This window comes from Lissotriton vulgaris, chromosome 1_1 (assembly GCF_964263255.1).
Source record: "Lissotriton vulgaris chromosome 1_1, aLisVul1.2, whole genome shotgun sequence".
Classification (NCBI taxonomy): domain Eukaryota; kingdom Metazoa; phylum Chordata; class Amphibia; order Caudata; family Salamandridae; genus Lissotriton; species Lissotriton vulgaris.
The window spans coordinates 330,177,206-330,196,051 of NC_141685.1; the positions used below are offsets into that span (position 1 = coordinate 330,177,206).

Consider the following 18,846-nt stretch of genomic DNA (forward strand, 5'->3'; position numbering starts at 1 on the left):
TAGTCTGACCACGCCATAGTCCACTTCACCATCACAGGGACCCCCAGCACTGCCACCAAGTCACCTAGCACCTCACACTGCAGCTGTAACAAAGTATCAGCCAGCCAGTGGACCAATGCCCTCAACACCCCATACCCTGACACCACAACCAACCTAGAACAGGCTGGGCAGAACCTCTCTGCCTGGATCACTGATTGCACCATCAGATTCAGCCTGTCAAGCCCACCAAACTCGAGAGATCCTCCTAATAGGCCAGTTGGCACACCATGAAACTAAGAACCACAAAATGCAACTGCAAGTAGCTCCAAAGGAAATGATGAACCAGCAAGGAGCACACAGACTGAGCCACATTCTATTCATCCCTTCACCAATACCACCAACTCCTGAAAAAGATAAAAAGGAGCACCTTTGCTGTCCGCATAGAAATTAGTTCTACCCACAGGAGCTTCTCATAATTTTCAAAGAGTTCTCCAAACCCCCAATCACCAAAAACTTCTTCACCCCTTCCCAGGAACTCTGCAACACCCTCTACAAAAACGTTGACCCCTAATCCACCGCGGCCAACATCCACCACCACCTTGCTTCCACCATTGTGAACCCCAACCACCTAGTCACCAACTGGGGCCAACCACAGCCATCATGAACTCCATGCACTCAGGAGCATCCACTGACCCCTGTCTTCACCACATCTCGAACCCCGGGAGCAAGATGATCAGAAATGAGCTCACTACCATCTTCAATGCATTCCCGAAGAATGGAAACACGCAGAAGTCATACCCATTTTCAAGATACCACCAATGACCCCAGCAAACCCAAGAACTAATGTCCCATCCCTCAGCTCCACTTCCAACTACTAACTCATGGAACACCTGGAGAACAGCAATCTTCGGGACACCTCCCAATTCTGATTCTGCACCAACCACAGCACGCCAGCCCCCATGATCGCTGCCACCAATGACATCAGAACCCTCCTTCATCGGGGGAGAAATTGTGACCCTGATCCTCCTCGATGGCGTAGCATCTTTAGACAACATATCCAACTGCACCTTTATCAAGAGTATTCACCACACTGGAATCCAAGGAGACACTCTCAATTGGCTCACCTCCTTCCTAACAGGAACAACTCAGAGAATCTGCCTAACACCTTTGCCTTCAGAACATAAGTGCATCATCTGCGGCATCCATCAAAGCTCGTCCCACAAACCTACACTGTTCAACACCTACATGAATCCCTTGCATCAGTGATGTCATTAGTGATGTCACTGACCATGTCATGAGGAATGTAATATGTGACGTCATCAGCAGTACATTGAGGGCGAAGGAGTTATAGTTAGCTGAACTAACTATAACGCCCCTGAAACCTATGTTTTTTTCAGTGAATTTCTAAGGTTTTTTAAAGGCTAATTCCTAACTATAACGTGTTTGAAGCCTATAGTTTTTTCAGTGAAAAAAAAAAAATATATATAGATATATATTTTTTTTTCCAAAATATCCAAGTTAAACGCGCACTCAGAAGTTAAGTGGTACACAGTATCGCTTTATTGCTGTAACGCGTTTCGGAAGCCTCTACTCCCTTGCTCACACAGCAATCCATTAGCTTTCCACCAGTTACATACACACTGCATGATAGCCATAGAAACAGGACTGCACATTTCATTTTGGCTGACATCTTTGAGTGTACATGTTCCACAATGTTATTCTACACATGATGTCTCGTTTTACACAACCACTTAGTCCATTAAAGCAGTTAAGTACATTTCATTCTTTGTATCACATTTCATTCGCCACAGTGGCTGATTGTGCAATTACTGTTCCTAAACCCCTCTTCTTTCGCCTAGTGGCTTAATTAGGGTTTAATGTCTCTGGGCAAAGCTTATCTCTAAAAACATAAAGTGCCAAACGTGAACTAAAGGTGAAAAAAGTTTCTACTTAGTGAAGAAGTCTTCTACTCTATTCTCCCGTGAATCTTCTGGGTGACAGGCTCAATTTCTCGTGAAGTGCACGTGATCCCTAATGATAGCATCTTGATTCTGCCTGTTAGAGTAAAACAGAAATTAAAATTACAATCTTGTTACGATTCTCATTAAAAACATATATGTACACATTTCCAGCTTAGATTTTCTTTACCAACATTACTTCATTGTGACAAACATGCATTCATCAGTTTTCTCATTCTTCAGATACAGGATTTATACTTTCCACCTATATTTCTATGAATTGTATAGATGAACTACTAGTTCCTCATGGTCATTGTGCCCATTTGGTTGTCGCGTTTCTAATTCTAGAATCCATTTCGATTCTTTTTTTCTTAACTGCATCTCTCTGTTACCCCCTCTCTGGTTTTGCCTCACCTGTTCTATTGCAAAGTACGTTAACAAATTGCAATTCGATCTGTGATATTGTGAAAAATGTCTTGCGGCTGGGTATTGAGGGTCCTGGTTTGTAATTGCCCTTAGATGTTGCATTACCCTATTCTTGGCCATTACTGTCGTGCTGCCCACATATCTTTTTTTTTTTTTTTACACGGACATTCAAGTACATAGACCACATGTGTTGAGCTACACGTTAGAAACTGAGTTATCTTTCTGTTGGTCTTTCCATGAGGTATATCAAAGTCTTTTCTCATAGGGCTATACTTGCAGGCTTTACAATGCCCACATGGGAAGAAACCTGCAAGATTATGTTGGTTCCTATCCTTGTAGTCCGTGATGTCTCCCTTCGTGAGTATATCCCTCAGACTGTGACTCTTTCTATAGGTGATGGCTGGTCTAGTGCTTAGTTCAGGGCCAATAACAGGATCACTTTTAAGGATGTTCCAATTTCTTGCAATTATTTTCCTTACTTTATGAGACCCCTATTGTATGTTAGAATTACTCTGGTGGTCTCATTTCCTTGGTCTTCCTTCTCCTTTGTTATTAAGGTGCTTTCCCTTGTTACATTCTCCATTTTAGACAAGGCTCTGTCTAGAACCCACTTGGGGTAACCCCTTTCTTTGAATCTCTGTATCATATTTCCACTTTCTTGATTATACTCTTCTGTACTGGAACAATTTCTCCTTGCTCTTAGAAGTTCCCCATAGGGGATACTCCATTTTAAGGTATCAGGGTGACTGCTAAGAGCATGGAGGACACTATTGCCTGCTGTTTCTTTCCTGAACAGTTTTGTTTTCAAACAATCATTTTCTGCTCTTACTTCTACATCTAAATATTCAACTTTGTATCTGTCCTTTTGATGAGTCAGTTTTATATTGTACTCATTGGCATTCAGTTGTTCCACAAATTCATCCGCTTCTGCATCACTTCCACTCCACACTACAAATAGGTCATCTATATACCTGAGCCATACTATGACTCTCTTAAATGCCTGCCTGTACTGGGGGTCATCCTGTATTTCCTCTTCCCATTTCCCCAGGAACAAATTCGCAAAACTCGGCGCAAAGCTTGTACCCATACAAGTTCCCGTTGTCTGCTTGTACAATTCACCATTAAACATAAATACGTTGTTTTCCAGGCATATTCTTATCATTTCCCCTAGCATCCTCGTATGTTCTAGGTACATTATATTTCGTTTTTTTAGATAATGCATGCATGCATCTATGCCATGTTCATGTTCAATGACTGTGTACAATGAGTTAACATCCATTGTCATTAGCATATATTCAGCTTTCCAGTTTATGGTGTCAATCTTTTTTAAAAAATCTTGGGTATCCTTCACGTATGAAGGGAGTTTCTTAACATGTTCCTGGAGGAAGAACTCGACATATTTTGACACATTTTCATACACACTCCCTATGGATGACACTATGGGTCTCCCTGGTGGTGTTAGTGGGTTTTTATGGATCTTGGGAAGAAAATAGATTATTGGCAATTTGGGATAATCTTTTTTCAGGAAAGTGAATTCCTCCCAAGACAGGAGACCATTCTCCTGCCACTTAGTAAGGTTGGACCACATGGTTAAGATGTTGTTTTTATAAACTCCACCATTACTTTTGCAGTAATAGTTTTCATCGTTTAACTGTCTCATTGCCTCCGTTATATACGCCTCCCGATCTTGTATGACCACATTTCCCCCTTTATCTGCTGGGCGTATTACAATAGAGGAATCATTTGCTAGGGATTCAATAGCTTTCTTTTGTTTCAAATTTAAGTTGAAACCTCCTCCCTTCCCCCTTGGGCAGTGTTTATATTCCATTAGTGCCTTAGTTGTTATATCATGAAATGTGTCTACGTTATCATGTGGGAGATTTGGAAAGAATACGGATTTGGGTTTAAAACTAGTCATGGCAGCTCTATCCGTAATCATGTTCAGCAATTCTGTGCCCCCCTCCCGGAAATATATTTCCGTGCTATCTCCTTCATATATTAAGTCTTGCGCTATTCGGATGGCATTAGCGTCTCCCACCTCTAAAAAGGGCTGACTAGGGGGTATGGATTCCTGTGCATTCCAGTTACCAGTGTTACTTCTAAGAGCATGCCATTTCTTCAGTTTTAATTTCCTTATGAACCGGAATATGTCAATTCTGGTATCACTGTAGTTGAACATTTCTGTAGGACAAAACGAGAGGCCCAAACTCAGAGTGTTCTTTTCAATGTCAGTTAGCTCTCTACTTGATAAGTTCACTATAGTTTTATTTACCATTTCATTGTTCTCCATTATTGGTTGCGTCTCTTGTAGCCACCACGCCTGGTTCCCACTGGCTCGCGTTCCACTTCTTTTCCTTTTCCTTTGTTTCCTTCTTTTCCTGCGTTGTTTGCTTCGTCCGTCCCTCTTCCGGCTCCTCTCGCTTTTCCCGGGGGCCTCCCTCTCGTGCCTCTTCCTCTTTGTGCCGGAGGGGGTGAGAATCTTCCCGACTGCCGCCCCCTCTTCAGCGCTCGGAATTCGTCTAAATACGTCGGTTTGGAGGTAATTATTTCCATCTCAGCGATTGTACTTGTGCTATGTGTGGAGCCCTCGGTATCAGATCCATCTGCGGTTTCTATATCTGGTCCTGCCCCTTGGATTTGGGGAGACTTGCTAGACGATGCAGGTTGCTGTATGTCATATAGATGGTCATACTTTTTACTATATGTCAGAATACGCCTATATAATCATTGCAATCTCTATGCAGTTTTCTTTGTTTTCTTAGTTTAATATCTTCTTCATACTGGATCAATCTGGCTTTCATTTCCTCCTTATATTTTTTCACACTTGTTTGATCACTCTCATTACCGAGTTCTTCCTCGAGTTCCAGTATCTCTTTCAGAATCCTCTCTCTATCCTCCCAGGCGTATTTCACCAGTATACATAACATAGTTTTAGAGCTGCTTGTTGAATTTTCAAACCACTCTTCCAGCATGCGTGGATTGGGAGATTCATGTGAGGGCGTTATATATATCCTTAATCCTCTTGGGATCATGTTTTTGTCTACATAGTCTTGTAGAGATACTGCCTCCCACCATTTGGATGTTTCATTCTTTTTTAGTTTTTCATATTTTCTCAGTTTTCCTATTAATGTGGTTTCCACTTGTTTCTGGGTTCCCACTTGTTGCCCTTTACCAGGTGCTCTTGCCAATAGTGTCTGTGCCACGCGCCTACGTTGCGCGTCTTCATCCATTGCTTGTTCCTTTAAGAGTGTTTCAAAGTTTGTCACAATTTCAGTCTATTGAGCTGGAAAATACAATGATCAGACGCTAAGGTTGCTTCACCCTAGCTTCATGACCGTGTGTTCACGTTCACAGTCTTTACATACAGGTCTTTTTTCATAAAGCGCTGTGTACCTCCTTGTTTCCCTCCGTAAATCGGAGTTCCAGATGCCCTCTTTTTAATCCTGCCGAATCTTGCACAAATAATACTTTCTTAAATGCGCTTTCCAAGCGTTTGCAGTCTTCCGCTCTCCGTACAATTCCAGCCCATCGGTACCCTTCTATTCTTCCCGTGCCTCTAACACCCGTCGGCTCCCCCGCATTCTCGGCTTTTCCTTCGATAGGCTTCGCGTCTCCACGCTTTGCCGTCGAAGTTCTAGCTCCGAATTTTGGGCTTACCTTCGGAATGTTATGCCAGGCTGCTTTGGGCTTCTTCGCTTGTTGTTCCGCACAGGCGTCGCTCACGCTTCTTTCTCGGCGACTTGTTCCTTCAATATGGGCCGGCAGTTCCACCAAGTTAAGCTGCTTGCTTTCCACGGCTCTTTCACGGCGGAACCTCCCACAGTCTGGTGGCGCGTTTCCAGCTGGCAGAGCCCCGCCAGTCAATCGCTTTTCCAAAATATCCAAGTTAAACGCGCACTCAGAAGTTAAGTGGTACACAGTATCGCTTTATTGCTGTAACGTGTTTCGGAAGCCTCTACTCCCTTGCTCACACAGCAACCAGAGAGGGGGTAACAGAGAGATGCAGTTAAGAAAAAAAGAATCGAAATGGATTCTAGAATTAGAAACGCGACAACCAAATGGGCACAATGACCATGAGGAACTAGTAGTTCATCTATACGATTCATAGAAATATAGGTGGAAAGTATAAATCCTGTATCTGAAGAATGAGAAAACTGATGAATGCATGTTTGTCACAATGAAGTAATGTTGGTAAAGAAAATCTAAGCTGGAAATGTGTACATATATGTTTATAATGAGAATCGTAACAAGATTGTAATTTTAATTTCTGTTTTACTCTAACAGGCAGAATCAAGATGATATCGTTAGGGATCACGTGCACTTCACGAGAAATTGAGCCTGTCACCCAGAAGATTCACGGGAGAATAGAGTAGAAGACTTCTTCACTAAGTAGAAACTTTTTTCACCTTTAGTTCACGTTTGGCACTTTATGTTTTTAGAGATAAGCTTTGCCCAGAGACATTAAACCCTAATTAAGCCACTAGGCGAAAGAAGAGGGGTTTAGGAACAGTAATTGCACAATCAGCCACTGTGGCGAATGAAATGTGGTACAAAGAATGAAATGTACTTAACTGCTTTAATGGACTAAGTGGTTGTGTAAAACGAGACATCATGTGTAGATTACATTGTGGAACATGTACACTCAAAGATGTCAGCCAAAATGAAATGTGCAGTCCTGTTTCTATGGCTATCACGCAGTGTGTATGTAACTGGTGGAAAGCTAATGGATTGCTGTGTGAGCAAGGGAGTAGAGGCTTCCGAAACGCGTTACAGCAATAAAGCGATACTGTGTACCACTTAACTTCTGAGTGCGCGTTTAACTTGGATATTTTGGAAAAGCGATTGACTGGCGGGGCTCTGCCAGCTGGAAACGCGCCACCAGACTGTGGGAGGTTCCGCCGTGAAAGAGCCGTGAAAAGCAAGCATATATATATATATATATATATATATATATATATATATATATATATATATATTATATATATATATATATATATATATATATATATATATATATATATTTATTTATTACCTACTGGCGGTAGTTATAGTTAGGACCTATTTTCCATACGAAATCCGCAACTTTCTATTTGGAATAACTTTGGCGCTGGTTGACAAATCTTCGCGAAATTTTCAAAACTTACGGCCAGCTCCGGTTTGCTCCTATCCTGAAAGTTTCACGTTGATTTGTCAAGCGGCGGCTGAGAAAAAAGAGGGGTCCCAAAACGCATTTTCCCCATACAATTTCCCTATGGACCTTTAGCCACAGCTATGGCTACAGCCTGAACTGTTGAACGGAATTACGCCAAATTTGTCAAAGATGTAGTCCTCGGTTCAGACTTGTGCCTTTTGCTTAAATGGTGTCAATCTGTTCAGTAGTTCCGGAGAAAATTACAGTTAAAAGCATTTATACATCAATGGACGCGGAGGATCCGCGGACTTTCAGCGGACCGTGAAAGTATAGTAAGCGCACTCTTCTGATCACGTGCTGAATGCTAATTGGCTGTCAAGTGGTTGTCAGCATTCAAAACCAGGAACTATTGGCAGCCATTTTGTGCTTCGGTAAAAGCGAGGCTGAAGAAGTCAGTGGAATATGTGTGCAAACGGTCGAAAGGGGGCATGGTAGAAATATGTTTACCCTCTAGACCTGCTTAAGGGTCCCAGACGGACCCCCAGGGCCACAATTTCTTTTTTTTTAAAGAAACGGCAGGTGCGTGTAGGGTGCGGGGACTCTGCGGTAAACAAAAATATAATAAAATAAAATAAAACAGAGCCTTTTTTAATTAGCCCCCGGAAGTTGTCCCTGCACAAAAACAATCCCGTCTACAACACAGGCACCTTTGCACTATGGCAATTGTGTGCCTGCGTTGCTGCTAGGCAGCACACAGTTCGCCAGCGCAGATATAGAGCAGAATGCAAGTTGTCTTGCTGCGTGGTACTGTGCCAAATGATTATTAATGCTAGCCCAAAAGCACCTCTATTGGATCTCTGGGGTTCTGCAATGAATTTCTCACTTTTGTTGGGCTATCTGTTTTAATCATTTGGGGCTAGATGTAGGTAATGAAAATTTACCTATTCTAAAATACCGAATTTTACTGATTCGGTATTTTAGAATCGGTAAATGCAATGTAGATAAAAATTTGGTAAGTACGGTACGGTAAAATAGCATTACTGCAGCTCTCCATCTCCATTGTGTTCTTCTGTATGTTTGTAGTTGAGTGCAACATGTATAGATACACCTAAAAAGAATTCCCTAGGAATAAAATGTTTTGGTAACTTTTACTCTCCAGTGATAGCTAATCCCTAGTGCCTTAACATTTACACAACACAGCAAGGCAACTTGGTGCTTTGCACTGCATAAAAGAGAGAGAGCAGAAATGAACCATATCTACTAAGATTGGCACACTCTCCTTGCACTGGCACACTTTTGACAGCTTAGTACCAATGCAGGAACTCATAAGTATGATACTAGGGGGCCTATGTCATGGTAATAATAGTTTTTGTGTAGGAGGGACTGCAAACACAAACAATATTCTTAAAGGCTTATTACTCTTTGTATTCTAAGTTGCAATGCAGACCCCTAACTACCAATCAACCTTATTATGTTTCTTTATTCTTAAAAACAATTAGCAAGCATTTATGTGCACATTTCTAGATTGAACCTATACCCCCATCAACATTGTGATTGACAAATAGTTCCCTAAAACTTTTACTTTCTAGATACGTATACCCCTTCAGTAACTCCTCTGCCAGCAGGCCTTTTGTAATTGCACAAAACAGGAGCACAGACCACCTTTAAGTGCACAGAATCCTTTATTCGGGTTGTGTTCTGTTGGCCATAACGTGTTTCAGCACCGAAGTGCCTTGATCACATGACACATGAGTCAGTCACCTGACTTCTTATATACCCAAACATGTTTTACTTTTTTTCACTTGTTTTCAACATTTTATGATTATTTCAACACCATTTAAAGTGACAGTGCATATAGATTACAACGTAATATTGTATGATTCCTATATTTGAATTTAGCATATATATATATATAAACAGGTACTCCGATTTACATGTGCAATCCTGCACAAACAAAATGACGGATACGGACCACGATTCAGTGCTCGATGTTTATTTCGTGCTTACAGTCGCCATGACACGTGAAATGCAGCATGCCGGTAGGGATTTGCCTCCCAAAAAAGCGTTTCCAGATGGGAGTGCGCTTCACTTTAGGACAAAGGTGGAACTTTATATATACATGGCGGTCCTCCCATGAAAGCGCACCGCCGCCGGTAATGAAATAGGCGGTTCTGGGACTTTGCAACTACAAGGTTCGGCAGAGCATTGGGAGTGTTATTTGCAATTTCAACAGCGCGCTGACTTTCTAACTTATCAGGGTGATATGTTTATAATTGTATAGAGCGGCAGTTGAATGAGTTGGGCGCACTAATTATGAAATGCAGCATGCTGGTTGGGATTTGCCTCACAAAATCTTTTCCTGATGGGAGTGCGCTTCAACTTAGGTCACAGGTTGAACTATATATATATATATATATATATATATATATATATATATATATATATATATATATATATATATATATATATATATATATATATATATATATATATATATATATATATATATATATATATATATATATATATATTGTTGATTTATATGGTATTCATACATACAAAAAGATACAATGTATTGTATTCTTGGGCTCCAAAAGAAGCTAACTCTCACTGAGTATTGTAATTTTTGACTTGTTAACATACACTAGTTCTTGTAGATATTGCATGCATAAGTAGTAATGCCTTCTTACTGCACCAATTATTTGATTGTATTTAATATATGATATATAGGCTTACTTTGGAATTACCTTTCACTCACATATAGACAACACCTACTCTTTTTGAACCCTCCTGTTCAAAACTCACATTATATTATTAATGCTGCCACATTGGCATTTCTAATTAATATTCACTTTCATATTCACAAGGGATCTAAACCCTATCTAAAGTTATTTTTTTTGCTTCTACCACCTAGAGTTCACACCTATTCCACGGGCCGGAATACATATGGACACATTCTTGGCAGGGCTTTTTTATATATGTATTTTTTTTAACCACAAAACCCCACCCCTTAACACTTGCATTAATATTGATACTCAAAGTATCAATAGTATTCCAACATTGGCATTGTGTACAAAACACCATTCTTAACATCATCTATATTTGGCTCATAATCTGAAGGGAAGTTTTTCAACAAGGTGCCCATCCGATCTCAAATCCTCTATTTTTATCCTTGACTTGCTTCTCTTGAAATTCAACTATTATATTCCCAATCCATTAACATTGTCTCCAGTTTCAGTCCACTATCTCTCTCTGGGTTACTTCACGGACCTGCGTTGACCTATCTGTGGGTTGCTCAAATCCATAACCAGATTCACTGATCCCATGACAGGTCCAACAAAAACTCGCAGACTACTAAAGGTTTTGTGAATCTAATTAACAAATCCTTTAAAAAAAGAAAAAAAGAGAACAAAGTCTGCAGGGGCTTGATGCTGTGGGGGTTGGGCATCCGCAGTTGGTTTGACCAGGCCAAGCGGCCAAAGCCCTCTATGCACAGCAAATGCAAAAAGAGAGCTGCAGCAAGTTGGCCACTGGACAGTATTAGCACTGAACCCATACAGCCATGTGTTGTGGGGGTTGGCTGCCTGCAGTGGGTTGGGCACAGTGCCTGGGTTAGCACATGGTGTATATGGGTAAATGAGGCTTCTTCAAAATGACTGGGTGTAAGCCACCGCAACATTTCTTCTCACAGAACTCCCTAGGGCGGCGTTTTAATATTTTCAGCCTGTGTTGGTGTGTAGTTCCCACAAATCCATACAACCTGCACATTTGTGGACAAGATAAACTTAGGGTGACGTGCCTAGACTGATTCCAAGCAACCCCACAGGATATGTTGGACTAGAAACCATCTAGTTCACAGTGCCACCATAAGCCCCCTAACCTAGACAGGGAGCAAATACTTTCTGGCAACCACTGAACATGACAGGCCTGAGCCCTCAGGGATCGTGGTAATAGATCCGAAGCCTTCCGCCCGGTCACTCGTGCACTCTTATTCTCAGAGAAATATACAGAAAATACACAATGGGACGTTTTTAATATATTTATTGGAAAAAGGGTATTTTTGTGTAAAATACATGTGATGCGATAATCAGTGTACAGAAGCATATAAAAGTGATTACAAGCACCAACAGAGTAAATAGCAGATATAGTTTCACCATGGTGCTAAGACAGTGAATATATGCAGGCATATAATACAAGGTAGTAATCAGGCGTATTCCTACTATGAAATGTCTAGAGCGTATATGGGTGTAGAGCCAAGAATCTCCCCATGGGAATATCCAACCACATTACCTGGTGGGAGAGATGTAGGACTCAGTGTTGCTCATGAATTGGACACCCCTCATGGAGATGTCAGGCAGCTGTTCTGCAAAGCCACCGCATGCAGGGACCCTCGGTGTCCGCTGAAGTGCCTCCTCTGCCAACCCCCGGAAATGCTTCTTCAATTAAAAGAAAAAGCATCCTTGCAATCTGCACACAGGTTACCATTGTTATGGATATGTAGATAGCCCTGTCGCCATGTGGATGAAGATAGAAATACATTTGTTCATCATGTGTAAAGGCTTTGTACTTGGTGTTTGAGGCTTCGTGATAATGTTGGGTGAAGTCTGATATATAAGCGAAGCAGTCTCAGAGAAACTAATCTAACATAGTCCCGCACAAGACTATGTGCAAAAGGTCACAACAATAATTCTATTGTGCAGAAAAGAGGACAATGTAAGAAAATGTTTAGCTAAGGTACATGGGCCTAACTCGGGTACATAACAGTGTGAAGTCAAAGAAGTATTGAAAAACCTACAAGGCAACATGTTAACTGTCCATATCAAGAGGAGAGGGTTCTTCCACAAGAACCTTGATTGTTACTAGTTTTAAAAAATCGAAGTGGGGGTGGTCATTGGCACAGCTAAGACAAGGAATGAGCTGCCCTCTCCATTCATTCTGCTCCCGGCCTGTCCACATTCAGAAAGGATGTGCGTGGCTATTCAGCAACTAAGCCCCTCCTTCTGTTTTTGGATTATTTGGCACTAGCGGCAGGACACCTCCTGGTAACAGTGTGCTTTATAACATTAACAATCCATAAGAAAATGTCTGATTATGAAGTTTCAAATAGTAGCTTGCTCACAATCAGTGGGGCAGCATTATGAACATATTATTCCAACCAGAGCGGGGATTGGAGGATGGCTGGGAATCAGCGATGTGGAATCTTTTGTGAGAACGCATATGATGAATAAAGAAATTAGCATTTTATTCAATTATATTGATGACAAGGCTCAAGAAATTGAAGAGGTAGTAGTGATGATGACTGGTAGGCAAAGCTTCAGTCAATTTTCTTCAAAAAAACATGGATGCCATTCTTAGACCGGAGGACTATTTGAGGTATTATACTGGGAGGCTTGGATTCGTCAGGCAGAATTTCAAACCGGAGCAGCGTCAAGGCCAGGGCTACTTTCATCTCGTTCATGGCAAAGTTCTGTCCAATGCAGTTCCTGGGAAATTAAAAGAAAAAACAATATTATCCTTTTAATCAAGAAACATATCTACTGTGTTGTTGGCAGACAATCCTAAAAAGAATTGTGGCATATTGTGATTTGTTTTCAGCTGCCTTATAAACTGTAGTTTTTCAAGGAAATCAGTAATAATAAAAAAATAAAATCTTGACAAAGATGGGCACTTGATCATCACTTCATCATTTTGGTAACGAAAGGATCAGTAGGAAATTTCAATGTACTCTTTTCCAGAGAATTGTTACTTTTCAGATGGCACTTTAGATCAGTGAATGTATAAATGTACTCTAATGTATGAAAAATAACACCAACACACAACAAGCATAGACCTAGGGAAGGTAAAGCACAGCAACTTAAATAGACAAATACAAGACATTATTACATAGGCACTTGTTAATTATTATTATGTGAATGGCAGCCCAACAAGTCTTTTACCACAAACTTAATTTTCTACTCATATCTCTTGAACCTATTTTGGAAGGTTTAGGAGTCTTAGACCCCGATAAAGAGTTCCCTGTAGAACATGAGCTATGTTGCAACATGCAAGTTCTGGTGCATTTTGTATAAAAATCTGCACATCCCAGTATTTACAAGGACTTTCACCCAGTAAATATCAACAGACATGACCTTTTGCTGGATAAAAATTCTGAGATGGCAGAAAGACCTGACCAACTCGTAATACAGGTCATAGTGCTACAAGCTGTACTTAGAACTAAATTGATCTTCCACGAAACATCAAAATTGTAATGTACCAAATGTAGGCGAATGCAGTAGGTATGCAGACAGTTACTGCTATGATTGCTGCTTCCCGCCACTAGATAGTGTGTAAACAAAACAGAAAATTTAAGGGCAGATTTATGTTGGACTTGCGACACTGTTGCGCCGCCGTTGCGTCACTTCTGTGATGCAGCGGCGGCGTAAACCCTGCGCCACGTTGCGACATACTTACATCGTGATGCATCTATGGAGATGCGTCACGGTGTAAGGCCCGGCGCCACATGAAACCTGCGTCAGGGCTCATGTGGGCATTTCCACGCAGGTGGGAGGCGTTCCGTCGCAGGAACACCCCTGAAAATTGACACAGTGAAATCTACAAGATTTCACTGAGTCACTTTCTCAACCCTGATGCGTCAAAACCCTGTGCCTGCTTGAAGCAGGCGTAAGGCTTGACGCACCTCGTTAGAGATAGGGAAAGTTGGAATAGTGCTGGAGTTGCGTGCCGCACGCAACAAAACTTCAGCACTGCGCCAACTTCACGCCCTAGATGCGACACGCATCTGTTTATTCCTGCGCCATGGTACACCGCATTGTAAATGCGGCGCATCATGGGTGGCGCAAGGATAAACTTGCGTGCTGTATCTTTCCTGGCGCATCCCTGCCGATTTGCAGAGATGCATCAGGCAACATAAATCTGCCCCTAAATGTTCACAAGTGTTCACAAGAATTGCACAGCAAGGTAGTTGAACTCACCTAATGTGATTGCTTAAAGGGTCAAGAGTAGAGAGATAACATAAAAAAGAACAGCGATGAGTTGAATTCCAATAACTAGAAGATAACTTTGGACAAAATAGATTTTATTGAAATCACTCACTTGAAAAGAGTGTGCTGGTTACAGTTAAGAACACACCACATGTGAATTGCTAACAAAGGCATCAAGATTGTTAAATTTGTGAAGTGTCCCAAATTAACATTCCTCTATTTCATTGGAAAATATATAATAACCCCTAATGTAGCTCCTCACGAGATTTCTTTGAACAGGGCTTTCATGTTAATTGATAAGATGGTCAAGTAGCACCATAGTCAATTCCTTGAGTTTTGATGAGTTCCCTTCAAATACCTTTTGGTATCACAGTGTTGATCCACTCTATAGAAGCTTCTTCCATTTGGCAGAGTCCGTACGATTCTAATACCGCACACAACACCAAAGAGCTCTTCAGCATCGTGAAAGAACTCTCCAACCCCAGCTCCAACACCAACGACATCCCACCATCACACGACCTGTGCGACTCCCTGGCCACCTTCTTTCACTGCAAGATCACCGACATCCACAACTGCTTCAACTCGAGACCCCCGCACCCATCACCGAGTCCACCACCCCCGCGACCACTACCCGCACCAGCCGCCTGACCGCCTGGTCACCAGCAAAACCATGAACTCCATCCACTCCGGATCCCCATCCGACCCCTGCCCTCACCACGTCTTCAACAAAGCCAGCACAACCATCGAGCCCCACCTCCGGAAAACAATCAACAGTTCCTTCGAACCAGCAACCTTCCCGGAAAGCTGGAAGCACGCCGAGATTAACGCCCTTCTGAAGAAGCCCAAGGCGGACCCCAAGGACCTCAAGAACTTCTGGCCCATCTCCCTGCTCCCGTTCCCGGCAAAAGTGACAGAGAAGATTGTCAACAAACTGCTAACCCGCTACCTCGAAGACAACAACCTCCTGGACCCTTCACAATCCGGTTTCCGCAGCAACCACAGCACCGAGACCGCCCTCATCGCCGCCACTGACGACATCAGGATCCTTATGTACAAAGGAGAAACAGCCGCCCTCATCCTCCTGGACCTATCAGCTGCCTTCGACACAGTCTGCCACCTCACCCTATCAGCACGCCTCCATGATGCCGGAATCCAAGAGAAGGCCCTAGCATGGACCACCTCCTTTCTCTCCGGCAGAACCCAGAGCGTCCGCCTACCACCCTTCCGCTCAAAAACCACAGAGATCATCTGCGACGTCCCACAGGGATCCTCCCTCAGCCTGACGCTGTTCAATATCTACATGGCACCGCTCGCCCACGTCGCACGTCAACATAACCTCAACATCATCTCCTACGCCGACGACACTCAGCTGATCATATCCCTCACTGAAGACCCCCACACCGCCAAAGCCAACCTCCACAGAGGAATGAAGACCGTAGCCGACTGGATGAAGGACAGCAGACTGAAGCTGAATTCAGACAAGACGGAGGTCCTCATCCTCGGACCCACCCCATCAGCCTAGGACGACTCTTGGTGTCCCACATCGCTAGGCACAGCCCCGGAACCACAGACCACGCAAGCAACCTGGGGTCATCCTCGACTCCACCCTCTCCATGACCAGGCAAGTCAACGCTGTCTCTGCATCCTGCTTCAACACCCTCCGAATGCTCCGCAGGATTTTCAAGTGGATTCCTCCCGACACGAGAAAAACCGTCACCCAGGCCCTCATCACCAGCAGACTCGACTACGGGAACGCCCTCTACTCAGGAAAAACAATCAAGTTTATTTATTTATTTATTTAAAACATTTATATAGTGCAGCTGTCACCTTGCAGGTATCCTGGTGCTATCAAATAACTCCTAAGGTGGAAGACAGTGGGGGCAACAGAGCGAGGTAACCAGAATTAATGTTTAGGGAAAAGCCAGGTTTTGATCCGCTTTCTGAAAGGAAGAAGTTCGGTTGTTTGGCGAATGTCAAGGGGCAAGCTCTTCCAAAGTTTTGCGGCTGCAACTTTGAAGGATCTTCCCCCGGTCCTGACTTTGTTGAATCTTGGTACTGTGACCAGGCGGGCTGTGGAGGAGCGGAGGGCTCTGGTTGGGATGTACCAGGTGAACATGGTTTGCAGGGAGCTGGGCCCGACTCCGTGCAGTGCTTTAAAAACAAGACAGAGTGATTTAAAAGCCACTCGCTGTTTCATAGGGAGCCAGTGCAACTCGGCCAGTGCCGCTGTGGCCGAGGATCTCCTATTCCAGCCAAGGGCCAGTTTGGCAGCGGCCGTTGGAGACGGTCTAGCAGTACAGCAGGGGCCTCAAGCAGCATCGCATTGCAATAGTCAAGGCGACTAAGAATGGTACACCTGACTATTAACGCCCGTGCCTGATAGGGGAGAAGTGGCATGATCTTGCGTAGGTAGCGCAGTAGGGCCGAGCAGGTGGACACTGTTTTCGCGACCTGAGTCTCCATGCTAAGTTTGTTGTCCATCATGACACCAAGGTTGCGGACGGAGGTGACCGGTTGTGGCTTTTCCGGGGCTTCCGGTGGCCAAAATTCGGCTGGGAACAGGCGGGGGATCCGACTTCCGGCACAGAACGGAACCTCGGTTTTGGAGGAGTTAAATTGCAGGGAGTTTTTGTGCAGCCAACCCGCTGTATCTCTCAGACAGTCGTGAAACGATTCCAGAGGGATCGATTCTTCACCCTCCCAAGAGAGGATGAGCTGAGTGTCATCAGCGTAGTTTATGGCTTTTAGCCGATGGGATTTTATTAACGTAATCAGAGGTGTGAGGTAAACGTTAAATAAAATAGGGCTGATGGACGAGCCTTGAGGCACCCCATGGGATACTGGGGAGAAGGCAGATTGATACGGGGGAAGGGAAACAGCTTGCTTCCTATCCCGTAGGAAGCAGTGAAACCAGAGCAGGGCAGTGCTGTCAACCCCGGCCTCCCTTAGTCTCTTCAGCAGAATCACGTGATTGACCGTATCGAATGCTGAAGACAGGTCCAGCAGGATCAGGGCTACTGCCTGGCCCCTGTCTGCACGCATACGGAGATACTCCATGGCAGTGAGAACCGCTGTTTCAGTGCCATGGGCCGGACAAAAACCAAATTGTATTTCGTCCAGGATGTGATTCTGCTCCAGATGTTTGCAGAGACAAGAGCTCACCCAGCGCTCGGCGATTTTCGCCGGGAATGGCAACAGGGAGATTGGCCGATCGTTCTGTAAGCACTCGGGGTTCAAGGAGGGTTTCTTCAGCAGTGGAGTAATGAGAGCCAGCTTCCAGGGAGCCGGAACAAGTCCGCAGCGCAGGGATTGATTGCAGATCCTGCAGAGAGTGCAGAAGAGTTCCTCTCCGAAAGCCTTCCAGGTTTTAGGGGGTAGAGGGTCGAGCGGGGAACCCGAAGAGATCCCGCAAGCCAAGCTGTCGAAGTCCGCCTCAGAAATGAGGGGGAATTCCCGCAGGCGGTTCATGGGATGGCACCCTGGGCTGACCGTATCGTAGTTAGTAGTATCAGCCTTGGGGCCGTTTGACGGCTAAGTGAAGGAGAGGTGCTCAAGTTTTGGATAATGGCCTCAATTTTGTCCTTAAAAAACAATGCAAGATTGTCGCAGAGTGCTTGTGTGGGAGGGATAGTTCTTTTGGCACAATCAAGTTCCTAAGACGACTACAACGAATCCAGAACACCTCGGCATGTCTGATCCTCGACGTCCCCCGACGTAGCCACATCACACCCCACCTGGGAGGCCTGCACTTGCTCCCCGTCAACAAGAGGATCACCTTCAAGCTCCTCATCCATGCACACAAAGCACTAGACAACACCGGACCTACATACCTCAACAACCGACTCAGCTTCCACATCCCCACCCGAAGCCTCCGCTCAGCCAACCTCGCCCTCGCCACAGTTCCTCGTATCCGAAAAACCACCGCCGCAGCAGATCCTTCTCCTACCTCGCCGCCAAGACCTGGAACGCTCTCCCTACCAACCTGCGACAGCTTCAGGACCTGCTGGCCTTCAGAAGACTTCTCAAGACCTGGCTCTTCAATCAGTAGCGCCCCCCAGCACCTTGAGACCCTCACGGGTATGTAGCGCACTTTAGAAATGCAGTGATTGATTGATTGATACCTTCACAGATTATTCCGTACTTGAGTATTAGTGTAGACACGTGATGGCTTCCCTATTTACTTTTCCATTCCAAATTCATGATAATAAAGGAAAAGGTTTGGACAATGTTAAAGTTGGACACATCTTCCCTTTGATATTTGGCCAGGACTATAGTTTTGAAAAATCCCCAGCATTGCAGATCTCTTTAGCATCTGAAAGCGCTCTACGCTCTACTTCCATAGAGAGACCCGATTCATCCCTTTCTTTTGATG

The 18,846-nt window shown here is 43.8% G+C and overlaps 1 protein-coding gene across 1 annotated transcript in view; it reads right to left on the bottom strand.

Moving 5' to 3' along the window:
• Window positions 1-11,518: 11,518 nt before the first annotated feature.
• The window catches only part of LOC147747134 (cytochrome P450 4B1-like), a 244,526-nt gene continuing 237,198 nt past the window's right edge, over window positions 11,519-18,846 (bottom strand). Inside the window, exon 12 of the mRNA XM_086952391.1 lies at window positions 11,519-12,977. Within this exon, the coding sequence (XP_086808517.1) occupies window positions 12,809-12,977 (169 nt within the window). The 3' untranslated portion in view covers window positions 11,519-12,808. The remainder of the gene's footprint in view (window positions 12,978-18,846) is intronic.